Source organism: Nerophis lumbriciformis, linkage group LG19, assembly GCF_033978685.3.
Source record: "Nerophis lumbriciformis linkage group LG19, RoL_Nlum_v2.1, whole genome shotgun sequence".
Classification (NCBI taxonomy): domain Eukaryota; kingdom Metazoa; phylum Chordata; class Actinopteri; order Syngnathiformes; family Syngnathidae; genus Nerophis; species Nerophis lumbriciformis.
In genome coordinates, this window is record NC_084566.2 from 34911625 (window position 1) to 34925045 (window position 13421).

The window sequence follows — 13421 nt, forward strand, 5'->3', positions numbered from 1 at the left end:
CTCCTTCATCGAAATGTCTCCTATAAAATTATCCCAAAAAACAAGTTTGAAAAAAACAAAAAAATCAATAAATAAGAAGATCGTTAATGATAAAATAAATTAAATGAATAGTACCGGGGAAATTAAACAGTAAAAATGTAGTCAAATGGAAAATAACCTAAAGTTGTGGTGTGACTTCACACCACGGTTTATTACTTGGTGCATGTCTTTAAATGTTATTATTGAATTCTAAAGATCTTGTTTTAGTAACACTTTGTATTTCATTAATTGAATGTCATTACAATTTATTTGTTATTCATCTATTATTATCATTACTTTAATTTTCCTTTTTAAAAACAAATTTTATTTACAGGCTCCTTCATCGAAATGTCTCCTAGAAAATTATCCCAAAAAACACGTTTGGAAAAAAAAAAAAATCTCAATAAATAAGAAGATCGTTAATGATAAAATAAATTAAATGAATAGTACCGGGGAAATTAAACAGTCAAAATATAGTCAAATGGAAAATAACCTCACAGTGAGAAGTTGTGGTGTGACTTCACACCACGGTTTATTACTTGGTGCTTTAAATTGTATTATTTAATTTTAAAGATCTTGTTTTAGTAACACTTGGTGTTTTATTAATTGACTATAATTACAATTTATTTTTTATTCATCTATTATTATCATTACTTTAATTTTCCTTTTTGAAAACAAAAATATTTTGGTGATTTTATTTACAGGCTCCTTCATCGAAATGTCTCCTAGAAAATTATCCAAAAAAACACGTTTAAAAAATATAAATAAATCTCAATAAATAAGAGCATCATTAATGTTAAAATAAATTATATGAATAGTACCGGGGAAATTAAACAGTCAAAATGTAGTCAAATGGAAAATAACCTCACAGTGAGAAGTTGTAGTGTGACTTCACACCACGGTTTATTACTTGGTGCATGTCTTTAAATTTTATTATTGAATTTTAAAGATCTTGTTTTAGTAAAACTTTGTATTTCATTAATTGAATATCATTACAATTTATTTGTTATTCATCTATTATTATCATTACTTTAATTTTCCTTTTTAAAAACAAATTTTATTTACAGGCTCTTTCATCGAATTGTCTCCTAGAAAATTATCCAATAATACACGTTTAAAAACAAAACAAACAAAAAAACAATAAATAAGAGGATCATTAATGTTAAAATACATTAAATGAATAGTACCGGGGAAATTAAACAGTAAAAATGTAGTCAAATGGAAAATAACATCACAGTGAGAAGTTGTGGTGTGACTTCACACCACGGTTTATTACTTGGTGCATGTCTTTAAATTTTATTATTTAATTTTAAAGATCTTGTTTTAGTAACACTTGGTGTTTTATTAATTGACTATAATTACAATTGATTTTTTATTCATCTATTTATTATTATCATTACTTAAATTTTCCTTTTTAAAAACAAAAATATTTTGGTGATTTTATTTACAGGCTCCTTCATCGAAATGTCTCCTAGAAAATTATCCAAAAAAACACGTTTGAAAAAAAAAAAATTTCAATAAATAAGAAGATCGTTAATGATAAAATAAATTAAATGAATAGTACCGGGGAAATGAAACAGTAAAAATGTAGTCAAATGGAAAATAACCTAAAGTTGTGGTGTGACTTCACACTACGGTTTATTACTTGGTGCATGTCTTTAAACTTTATTATTGAATTTTAAAGATCTTGTTTTAGTAACACTTTGTATTTCATTAATTGAATATCATTACAATTTATTTGTTATTCATCTATTATTATCATTACTTTAATTTTCCTTTTTAAAAACAAATTTTATTTACAGGCTCCTTCATCGAATTGTCTCCTAGAAAATTATCCAATAATACAAGTTTAAAAATAAATAAAAGGATCATTAATGTTAAAATAAATTAAATGAATAGTACCGGGGAAATTAAACAGTAAAAATGTAGTCAAATGGAAAATAACCTCACAGTGAGAAGTTGTGGTGTGACTTCACACCACGGTTTATTACTTGGTGCATGTCTTTAAATTGTATTTTTCAATTTTAAAGATCTTGTTTTAGTAACACTTGGTGTTCTATTAATTGACTATAATTACAATTTATTTTTTATTCATCTATTATTATCATTACTTTAATTTTCCTTTTTAAAAACAAAAATATTTTGGTGATTTTATTTACAAGCTCCTTCATCGAAATGTCTCCTAGAAAATTATCCAATAATACACGTTTAAAAAAATAAAATAAATAAATAAATAAAAGGATCATTAATGTTAAAATAAATTAAATGAATAGTACCGGGGAAATTAAACAGTCAAAATGTAGTCAAATAGAAAATAACCTCACAGGGAGAAGTTGTGGTGTGACTTCACACCACGTTTTATTACTTGGTGCATGTCTTTAAATTTTATTATTGAATTTTAAAGATCTTGTTTTAGTAACACTTTGTATTTCATTAATTGAATATCATTACAATTTATTTGTTATTCATCTATTATTATCATTACTTTAATTTTCCTTTTTAAAAACAAATTTTATTTACAGGCTCCTTCATCGAATTGTCTCCTAGAAAATTATCCAATAATACACGTTTGAAAAAAATAAAAATAAAAAAATAAATAAGAGGATTATTAATGTTAAAATAAATTAAATGAATAGTACCGGGGAAATTAAACAGTCAAAATGTAGTCAAATGGAAAATAACCTCACAGTGAGAAGTTGTGGTGTGACTTCACACCACGGTTTATTACTTGGTGCATGTCTTTAAATTGTATTATTCAATTTTAAAGATCTTGTTTTAGTAACACTTGGTGTTTTATTAATTGACTATAATTACAATTTATTTTTCATTCATCTATTATTATCATTACTTTAATTTTCCTTTTTAAAAACAAAAATATTTTGGTGATTTTATTTACAGGCTCCTTCATCGAAATGTCTCCAAGAAAATTATCCAATACACGTTTTTTTTTGTTTTTTTTAAATCTCAATAAATAAGAGGATCGTTAATGTTAAAATAAATTCAATGAATAGTACCGGGGAAATTAAACAGTAAAAATTTAGTCAAATGGGAAAATAACTTCACAGTGAGAAGTTGTGGTGTCCATTTTGACTCAAATTTAAGTTACAGTCAGGCTTGCTACTGATAGTTTGGTCATGTTTGGGTTTTCCTGTGTTTTGGTGTTATTTTCTAATTTTTACTTCCTGTGTTTTAGAATCACTTCCTGTCTTACCATGAATTGATTAACGTGGACCCCGACTCAAACAAGTTGAAAAACTTATTCGGGTGTTACCATTTAGTGGTCAATTGTACGGAATATGTACTGTACTGTGCAATCTACTAATAAAAGTCTCAATCAATCAAAAAAGTCCTTGTGCTCTTGTTTTGGCAGTGTTTCCTGTTTGGTCTCAGCACCTTTACTTTCCGTTCCATGTCCTGTCAGCACACCTGATTCCCATTAATTAGTCCTATGTAGTTCCTCCTCCAGTGTTGAATCATTCTACTTTCTTAGTGGGCTGTTTTTGTTTGTTTTCCCTGCTTCCTGTGACTATTAAATTAGTTTTACTTGCACTTTGCCTGCTATCTCTGCATCCTTAGTTAACAATTATAGCTGCTTGCCCAATAAACACTGAATTGTTTTTAAAATGATTGTAATAGCAATTGTATAGGTAATTGTATAGATTATTGTTCCTATTTATGCTTGATTACTAACATGTTGCATGTTTCTACTGCCTTATACAATGTATGCACTGCAAAAAGTCAGTGTTCAAAAACAAGAGGAAAAAAATACAAAAATGAGGGGTATTTTATTTGAACTAAGCAAAATTATCTGCCAATAGAACAAGAAAAATTGGCTTGTCAAGACTTTCCAAAACAAGTAAAATTAGCTAACCTCAATGAACCCAAAAATACCTTAAAATAAGTATATTCTCACTAATAACAAGTGCACTTTTCTTAGTAGAAAACAAAATAGAGACCTTTTTGCTCAAATATTCTTAAATGAAGTAAATGCTAGTGCCATTATCTTGACATAATGATATGCGCTCAGCATCATGCTTTATTTTTTTCCATGCTTGAAGTAAGAATGGATTACCGTATTTTTCGGAGTATAAATCGCACCGTAGTATAAGTCGCACCTGCCGAAAATGCATAATAAAGAAGGAAAAAAACATATATAAGTTGCACTGGAGCCCGGCCAAACTATGAAAAATACTGCGAGTTATAGTCCGAAAAATACGGTACTTTAAAAAAGTAGTTTTATACTTGCGAGTATTGATGACACAGCTTTGCAACAGTCATACTTGCCAACCCTCCCGGATTTTCCGGGAGACTCCCGAAATTCAGCGCCTCTCCCGAAAACCTCCCGGGACAATTTTTCTCCCGAAAATCTCCCGAAATTCAGGCGGACTCAGGTCCTCCACAATATAAAAAAGCGTACCTGCCCAATCACGTTATAACTATAGAATGATGGAGGGCGAGTTCTTGGTTTCTTATGTGGGTTTATTGTTAGGCAGTTTCATTAACGTCCTCCCAGCGTGGCAACAACACACAACAACAGCAGTCACTTTTTTGTATACCGTAAAGCAGTTCGTCTGCCGTAAACAGCAATGTTGTGACACTCTTAAACAGGACAATACTGCCATCTAGTGCATTTGTTGAAAGCACTTTTGTGCGTGCCACACATCAATGCATCATCAGAGAGTTCAGCATGGTTCGAAAAATAGTGACATAGAATAGAACAAGGAAGGACAATTCAACCCTTAACTCAACAATGAGTAGATGAGTGTTATGTGTGTGTATATGTGTAAATAAATGAACACTGAAATTAAAGTATTTATTTTATATATATATATATATATATATATATATATATATATATATATATATATGTATATTAGAGATGCGCGGTTTGCGGGCACAACCGCGGAGTCCGCGGATTATCCGCGAATCGGGCGGATGAAATTTAAAAAAATTAGATTTTATCAGCGGGTCGGGTCGGGTCGGGTCGGGTCGGGCGATTGAAATTTAAAAAAATTTGATTTTAAATAGATTCAGGCGGGTGGCAGTTAAACCAATTCGGAAATATACATACATAGTTAAATGTTGTTACCCACATACGAAAAACGAGCAGGCACCTGCAGCATATGCCACAACAGAAGAAAAAAAAAAAAGAGATGGACACTTTTACGGAGCGGAGAAGGCCCCCGACGCCTCGCCGGGGTCCGGGACCGAGGCCCCTTCCCCCGAGAGAGCCCCACCGGGAGCCGTAGCTGAGGCGATCCGCGAGAAGGGCCCGACGCACGTCCAGGGTCACCACCGCGCCCACCGCACCGACACCCCGCCTCGTCCGCCTTCGCCGCGGCCGGCGTCACGCGCAGCAGATAAGCAGCTTACCTGCCCGCCACCCCCGTGGCCGGGGGCTCGTAACAGGGGTCACTCCGCGCGCTCCGCCCGCGCAGCTTACCTGCCCGCCACCCCTGTTGCCGGGGGCGCGTAACAGGGGTCACTCCGCGCGCAGTGCGCTCACGAAAGGGGTGGGGCTCACCCTGGTTGATACAGACAGCAGCTAGGACGGTGGCCATGGAAGTTGGAACCCCCTAAGGAGTGTGTAACAACCCACCTGCCGAATCAACTAGCCCTGAAAATGGATGGCGCTGGAGCGTCGGGCCCATATACCCGGCCGTCGCCGGCAGCGAGACGCGCTTGGAGGTGCGCTCAGCGCGGCTCCCATATGATTGCGCACTGGTGTGCGTCTGGGTCGTGACAGCGTGGCACGCGAATGCTGCATTGGATCAGTCTCTTTTCTTTAACAGGCAAAAGCTTTATAACCTCACTAATGCCTTGCATCGTCTATATTAGATATATAACAACGGGCGGGTGCGGGCGGATGGCGGGCCGATGCGGTTCTGATCAAATGTTAGATCGGGTGGATTGCGGATGGTTGACGACTTTCTGATGCGGTTGCGGATGAAATAATTGCCTATCCGCGCATCTCTAATGTATATATATATATATATATATATATATATATATATATATATATATATATATATATATAAATATATATATATATATATAAATAATAAAATAAATATATATATATAGCTAGAATTCACTGAACGTCAAGTATTTCTTATATATATATATATATATATATATATATATATATATATATATATATATGTATATATATATATATATGAAATACTTGACTTGGTGAATTCTAGCTGTAAATATACTCCTCCCCTTTTAGCCACGCCCACAGCCACGCCCCCGTCCCACCCCGACCACGCCCACCCCCACCCCCTCCCCCCACCTCCCGAAATCGGAGGTCTCAAGGTTGGCAAGTATGGCAACAGTTGATATTCTAGTTTCAAGCATGTTTTACTCAATATAGGTCATCAAATCTCGGCAACAAGCTGTAATATCTTACTGAGATCATTTAGGACCAAAACACTTAAAACAAGGAAAACACTCTAACATAAAATCTGCTTAGTGAGAAGAATTATCTTATCAGACAGAAAATAAGCAAATATCACCCTTATTTGAGATATTTCATCTTACTTAGATGTCAGTTTTTGCAGTGTGGTGTCCAATTTCAACTCAGCTTATATGAATAAATATGATTCCTTTATTATTATTATTATTTTTACATAACCCTGAAACAAACACGTTATTAGACACAACCTCCTTACCTGGAGGAGAAGGTGGTACTTGAGGACTCTCTGCATGGGAACCACCAGCAGGTCCCTCAGGGTGAACTTGCCATTGTTGGCCCTCTTGGAACACTCCTGGAACCAAAGTTCAACAACATTATCATCTAATTTGCATAATTGGCATGTAATTATTATGGACGCTGTGGGAGAGACAAATGAAAAGCAACATATACACTATATTGCCAAAAGTATTTGGCCACCTGCCTTGACTCACATATGAACTTGAAGTGCCATCCCATTCCTAACCCATAGGGTTCAATATGATGTGGGTCCACCTTTTGCAGCTATTACAGCTTCAACTCTTCTGGGAAGGCTGTCCACAAGGTTGTGGAGTGTGTTTATAGGAGTTTTCCGCCATTCTTCCAAAAGCGCATTGGTGAGGTCACACACTGATGTTGGTGGAGAAGGCCTGGCTCTCAGTCTCCGTTCCAATTCATCCTAAAGGTGTTCTATCGGGTTCAGGTCAGGACTCTGTGCAGGCCAGTCAAGTTCATCCACACCAGACTCTGTCATCCATGTCTTTATGGACTTTGCTTTGTGCACTGGTGCACAGTCATGTTGGAAGAGGAAGGGGCCCCGCTCCAAACTGTTCCCACAGGGTTGGGAGCATGGAATTGTCCAAAATGTTTTGGTATTGTCGGAGGCAGATATTTACATATATCCGAATTTAAATGTTACTTATTTTGATTTCATTGTCATATTACAAAACAGCTAGTGTTTTTCTTCCAAATGTGGTCTTTTGGTTGTCTGCAAAACTGTGTGCTTAACCTTGAAGTTAGGAATGTTAGAGAGAGCGATAATAAGCATTTGTTTTGGCTAGAGAAAGATGACTGCCTGCGACTTAAGAGGGGAGAGGGTGTTTCGGGGGGAGACAGACCAGTTTGGCGGGGCTATAGAATGTTCTATGCTGGACTGGTCTCAAATGTATATCTGCAAAGCTTTGAAAATATATTACAAAATACCTATTCTGTCTCTGGTGGTTTTTCAACTCAGCTTTAAGTGTCGTAAAGAGCTTGGGAGCGACTTGTGACTTGAATTCCCTGGGAGGAACAACTGGTCCAAAACGCAACAGTATCCTGGAGCATTCAAAGTTCCTTCCACTGGAACTAAGGTGCCAAGCCCAACTCCTGAAAAACAACCCCATACCATAATTCCTCCTCCACCAAATTTCACATTCGGCACAATGCAGTCCGACATGTAGCGTTCTCCTGGCAACCTCCAAACCCAGACTGGTCCATCAGATTGCCAGATGGAAAAGCGTGATTCATCAGTCCAGAGAAGGCGTCTCCACTGCTCTAGAGTCCAGTGGCGACGAGCTTTACACCACTGCATCCCACGCTTTGCATTGGACTTGGTGATGTATGGCTTAGATGCAGCTGCTCAGCCATGGAAACCCATTCCATGAAGCTCTCTGCGTACTGTACGTGGGCTAATTTGGAAGGTCACATGAAGCTCTGTAGCAACTGACTGTGCAGAAAGTCTTTGCACTATGCGCTTCAGCATCCGCTGACCCCTCTCTGTCAGTTTACGTGGTCTACCACTTGGTGGCTGAGTTGCTGTTGTTCCCAAACTCTTCCATTTTCTTATAATAAAGTTGACTTTGGAATATTTAGGAGCGAGGAAATTTCACGACTGGATTTGTTGCACAGGTGGCATCTTATGACAGTTCCACGCTGGAAATCACTGAAAGCGGCCCATTCTTTCACAAATGTTTGTAGAAACAGTCTCCATGCCTAAGTGCTTGATTTTATACACCTGTGATTAGGACACCTGATTCTCGTCATTTGGATGGGTGACCAAATACTTTTTCACAATACAGTGTATATTCAACTCCTTTCCGTCGCTATGTTTATTTTTTATGTCACAGGGAAGACGCAGTAACACCCGCTGTTCGTTGAGAAGAGAGAAAAAAACTGAAAGCTGAAAAGTTTCAAGATTTGTGAAAGAATACTCGCTAAATATCGCAACAAAAATTGCTAAATTGGCAACATATATCCCACCTGCTGAGTCTTCTTATTCTTTGGCACTGTTGTGAAGTGAAGTGAAGTATATTTATATAGCGCTTTTCTCTAGTGACTCAAAGCGCTTTTACATAGTGAAACCCAATATCTAAATTACATTTAAACCAGTGTGGGTGGCACTGGGAGCAAGTGGGTAAAGTGTCTTGCCCAAGGACACAACGGCAGTGACTAGGATGGCGGAAGCGGGGATCGAACCTGGAACCCTCAAGTTGCTGGCACGGCCACTCTACCAACCGAGCTATACCGCCCCAGTTATAATGCCCCCTGTTGTACTTTCTTAACAACAAATACATTCACAGACAGTCCCGTTATAATGTGTTTCCGAGCCAGGGCCCCCACAAATGAATACATTAAGAATCCTTGCCTCCAACTTGAGGCGGACGTCTTCCTTCTCTTTGCAGATGAGGTCCAGGACTGCGATGGCAATCTCCACGCGGCTGCAGTAGATGCTGTAGATGAGAAGTCTGCGAGACACGGGTGAGTACAGTGAGGTGTGTGTGGGGGGGGGTACCTAATGTTCTGGCCCAATGTAATGTCCATTATGAGAGACGCACATAGAAGTATGAGGGGCCGTTAGGGACATTATTCAGAATTACCTTTTACATACACTACTGAAATGCTCTCACATAAACAACTGAAATGTTTTTTCTCTCATGCACACTACTGAAACACTCTCATACACACTACGGAAACACTCTTATACACACTACTGAAATGCTCTCACATAAATAACTGAAATGTTTTTCTCTCTCAGACTACTGAAACACTCTCATACACACTACTGAAACACTCTTACACACACTACTGAAATGCTCTCATATAAACAACTGAAATGTTTTTTCTCTCATACACACTACTGAAACACACTCATACACACTACTGAAACACTCTTATACACGCTACTGAAATGCTCTAACATAAACAACTGAAATGTTTTCTCTCTCAGACTACTGAAACACTTTCCTACACACTACTGAAACACTCTTATACACTACTGAAATGCTCTCACATAAACAACTGAAATGTTTTTTCTCTCATACACACTACTGAAACACACTCATACACACTACTGAAACACTCTTATACACACTACTGAAATGCTCTCACATAAACAACTGAAATGTTTTTCTCTCACACACACTACTGAAACACTCTTATGCACACTACTGAAATGCTCTCACATAAACAACTGAAATGTTTTTTCTCTCATACACAATACAGAAACACACTCATACACACTACTGAAACACTCTTATACACACTACTGAAATGCTCTCACATAAACAACTGAAATGTTTTTCTCTCTCAGACTACTGAAACACTCTCATACACACTACTGCAACACTCTTATACACACTACTGAAATGTTCTCACATAAACAACTGAAATGTTTTTTCTCTCATACACACTACTGAAACACACTCATACACACTACTGAAAGACTCTTATATACACTACTGAAATGCTCTCACATAAACAACTGACATTTTTTTCTCTCTCAGACTACTGAAACACTCTCATACACTATAGTGTATGAGAGTGTTTCAGTAGTCTGAGAGTGTTTCAGTATACTGAAACACTCTTATACACACTGCTGAAATGCTCTCACATAAACAACTGAAATGTTTTTCTCTCTCAGACTACTGAAACACTCTCATACACTACTGAAACACTCTTATACACACTACTGAAATGCTCTCACATAAACAACTGAAATGTTTTTCTCTCATACATACTACTGAAATGCTCTCATATAAAGAACTGAAATGTTTGTCTCTGACACACTACTGAAACACTCTCATAAACACTACTGAATTTTTTTTCTCTCGCGCACAGACACAGGTGGAATTGTTTTTTCATTAGTATGTGTAAAAGGATTTCATTTGTGTGTGTGAGAGCTTTTCACTCGTGTGTGTGAGAGAAAACAATTTCAGTTGAATGTGTGAAAGGATTTCACTTGTATGTGTGAGAGCTTTTCAGTAGTGTATAAGAGTGTTTCAGTAGTGAATGAGAGTGTTTCAGTAGTGTGTATGAGAGCGTTTCAGTAGTGTGTGTGAGAAAAAAACATTTCAGTTGTTTATGTGACAACATTTCAGTAGTGTATGGAAGAGGTAATTCTGAATAATGTCCCTAACAGCCCGTCATAGTTAGAAAGAGTTGTCCTACCTCTCTTTGTAGCTAATGAAAATTTGGTAGAGATTCAAAGCGTTCTTGTTCAGGATGGAGTCTTGAACATCCACCATCAGACTCTTGTGAACCTTCACCAAGTCCTACAATGAAATATGAAGGCAATTAGATGCGTATGTGATTAACATGTTTTCATAAAAACAAGGAGAAACTTACTGGAATGTTGACAAAAACTTTGTCCATTTCAGCCGCGGAGAGAAACCTCTTCAGAGGGTTGAGGAAATACTGCGAGAAGTCACAAAGAAAGTGCAACATGAAAACAAAAGTAGTCACAACCTGGCACATTAGTCAATCAATATCAATGTTAATGCATATTTATACTGCAGCACCACTGCCTTGCAAATTAGGGTGAAGTGCATAGAGATGGCTGTAGAATTCAGTACACCCGAAATCCATCGGTACTAAGTACCAATTTACATCAAATCAAACAGTGCCATATTTCCATACCTTTGTTGCACATAAATTCATGCCCAGTGGCAGAGTTGGTACCGACTCAAGCACTTGGCGGGCGAACAGGCGTACAGTATTTGTAGAGGACTGCCTCTAAGTAATGTTGCAATTTTACATGCACTGTAAAAAAGGGCCGTTAAAAATTACTGCAAGCAATTGGTAAATAGCCAGAGTAAAACACCATAAAATCTAAAAAAGTTTATCATAGCAGTAAATGCAGTGGATTCCTGCAAAGCAAGAAACAGTAGATAAGCTAAATTACAGTTATGGTTATAATTCATAATTGATCATTCATTTACTGTGAAAATAATGAAACATTGTTAAATGCATTTGCAAATACTGTAATGTCACAAGCAACACTTTCCAATTCACTGCATTATTCTGTCTAAATTAAAGATTTAAAACAGGGGTCCCTAAACTACGGCCGGATCCAGCCCGCGGTAAGTCCCAAGTTTAAAAAAATAAAATAAAATAAAATCACATAAAATAAAATCTTTTTTTTTTTTTTTTTTTAAACCTGTCCTTTCTAATCCATTTTCTACCGCTTGTTACTCTCTGTCTGCTAGCCGCTCAGGCAAATCATCCATCCATCCATCCATCCATTTTCTACCGCTTATTCCCTTTGGGGTCGCGGGGGGCGCTGGAGCCTATCTCAGCTACAATCGGGCGGAAGGCAGGGTACACCCTGGACAAGTAATGTATTTTCCCATCGATAACGGGACATCATCTGCAAAGTGCGCGTTCTTTCAGTCAATTAGTGCGCGAGGAATATATATATATATATATATACACATACACATTTATATATATATATATATATATATATATATATATATATATATATATATATATATATATATATATATATATATATGCACATATACATATATACATATATATATATGTGCACATATATATATATATATATATATATATATATATATATATATACACGCATATATATATATATACATATATATATATATATATATATATACATATATATTTACATTTATATATTATATATATATTATATATATATATACTGTATATACATATATATTTACATTTATATATTATATATATATATATACTCCTCTTGACAAAATTGGTGCGGTTCAGCTAAATGTGTTAGTCTTCTGACATGGACTTGTTTCTTTAGCATTGTCCACATGTTTAAGTCAGGACTTTGGGAAGGCCATTCTAAAACCTTTATTATAGCCTGATTTAGCCATTCCTTTACCACTTTTGACGTGTGTTTGGGGTCATTGTCCTGTTGGAACACCCAACTGCGCCCAAAACCCAACCTCCGGGCTGATGATTTTAGCTTGTCCTGAAGAATTTGGAGGTAATCCTCATTTTTCATTGTCCCATTTAAAGCACCAGTTCCTTTGGCAGAAAAACAGGCCCAGAGCACAATACTACCACCTCCATGATTGACGGTAGGCATGGTGTTCCTGGGATTAAAGGCCTCACCTTTTCTTCTCCAATCATATTGCTGGGTATTGTGGCCAAACAGCTCAATTTTTGTAAACCTGTGATGTACTTCATTATACATTAAAGTACAACATTTTCATTGTATTAAAAATAATGAATTGTCTTTTAATATACATACAATGAATTATACTAATTTGAGCATTTTATTCAGAGGTACTTACCAGTATCTCAGAGTCAGGTAAGTCATTGGCAATCACATTATAGATTGCTGGATATACAAAACTAACGCCGGGGTCGCATGTTACTGGGTGGACCCCGACTTAAACAAGTTGAAAAACTTATTCAGGTGTTACCATTTAGTGGTCAATTGTACGGAATATGTACTGTACTGTGCAATCTACTAATAAAAGTCTCAATCAAAAAAAAACGTTCTCCCAAGATGCAGACGGAATCTCCGGAGGCAAGGTGCAGGTATTTATTCTCATAAATCAGGCAGGAAATGCAGATAAACAACACAAGCGTGCCGATAGCACGGGAAGCAAAGCTAAGGAAAAAACTAGCGCGAAAGCTTAGCATATAAACAGGCATAGGAATCAAAAAGGTAGATGTCGTA

At 36.5% G+C, this 13421-nt stretch overlaps 1 protein-coding gene across 3 annotated transcripts in view; it reads right to left on the bottom strand.

The window, feature by feature from the left end:
- The window catches only part of LOC133618464 (guanine nucleotide exchange factor VAV3-like), a 150524-nt gene that overhangs the window by 97052 nt on the left and 40051 nt on the right, over positions 1-13421 (bottom strand). For all 3 annotated transcript variants that reach the window (XM_061978845.1, XM_061978843.1, XM_061978842.1), the window contains exons 8-11: positions 11078-11146; positions 10901-11004; positions 9099-9198; positions 6693-6788 (exon numbers count right to left, since the gene is read on the bottom strand). In XM_061978845.1, coding sequence (XP_061834829.1) covers positions 6693-6788; positions 9099-9198; positions 10901-11004; positions 11078-11146 — 369 coding nt within the window. The remainder of the gene's footprint in view (positions 1-6692; positions 6789-9098; positions 9199-10900; positions 11005-11077; positions 11147-13421) is intronic.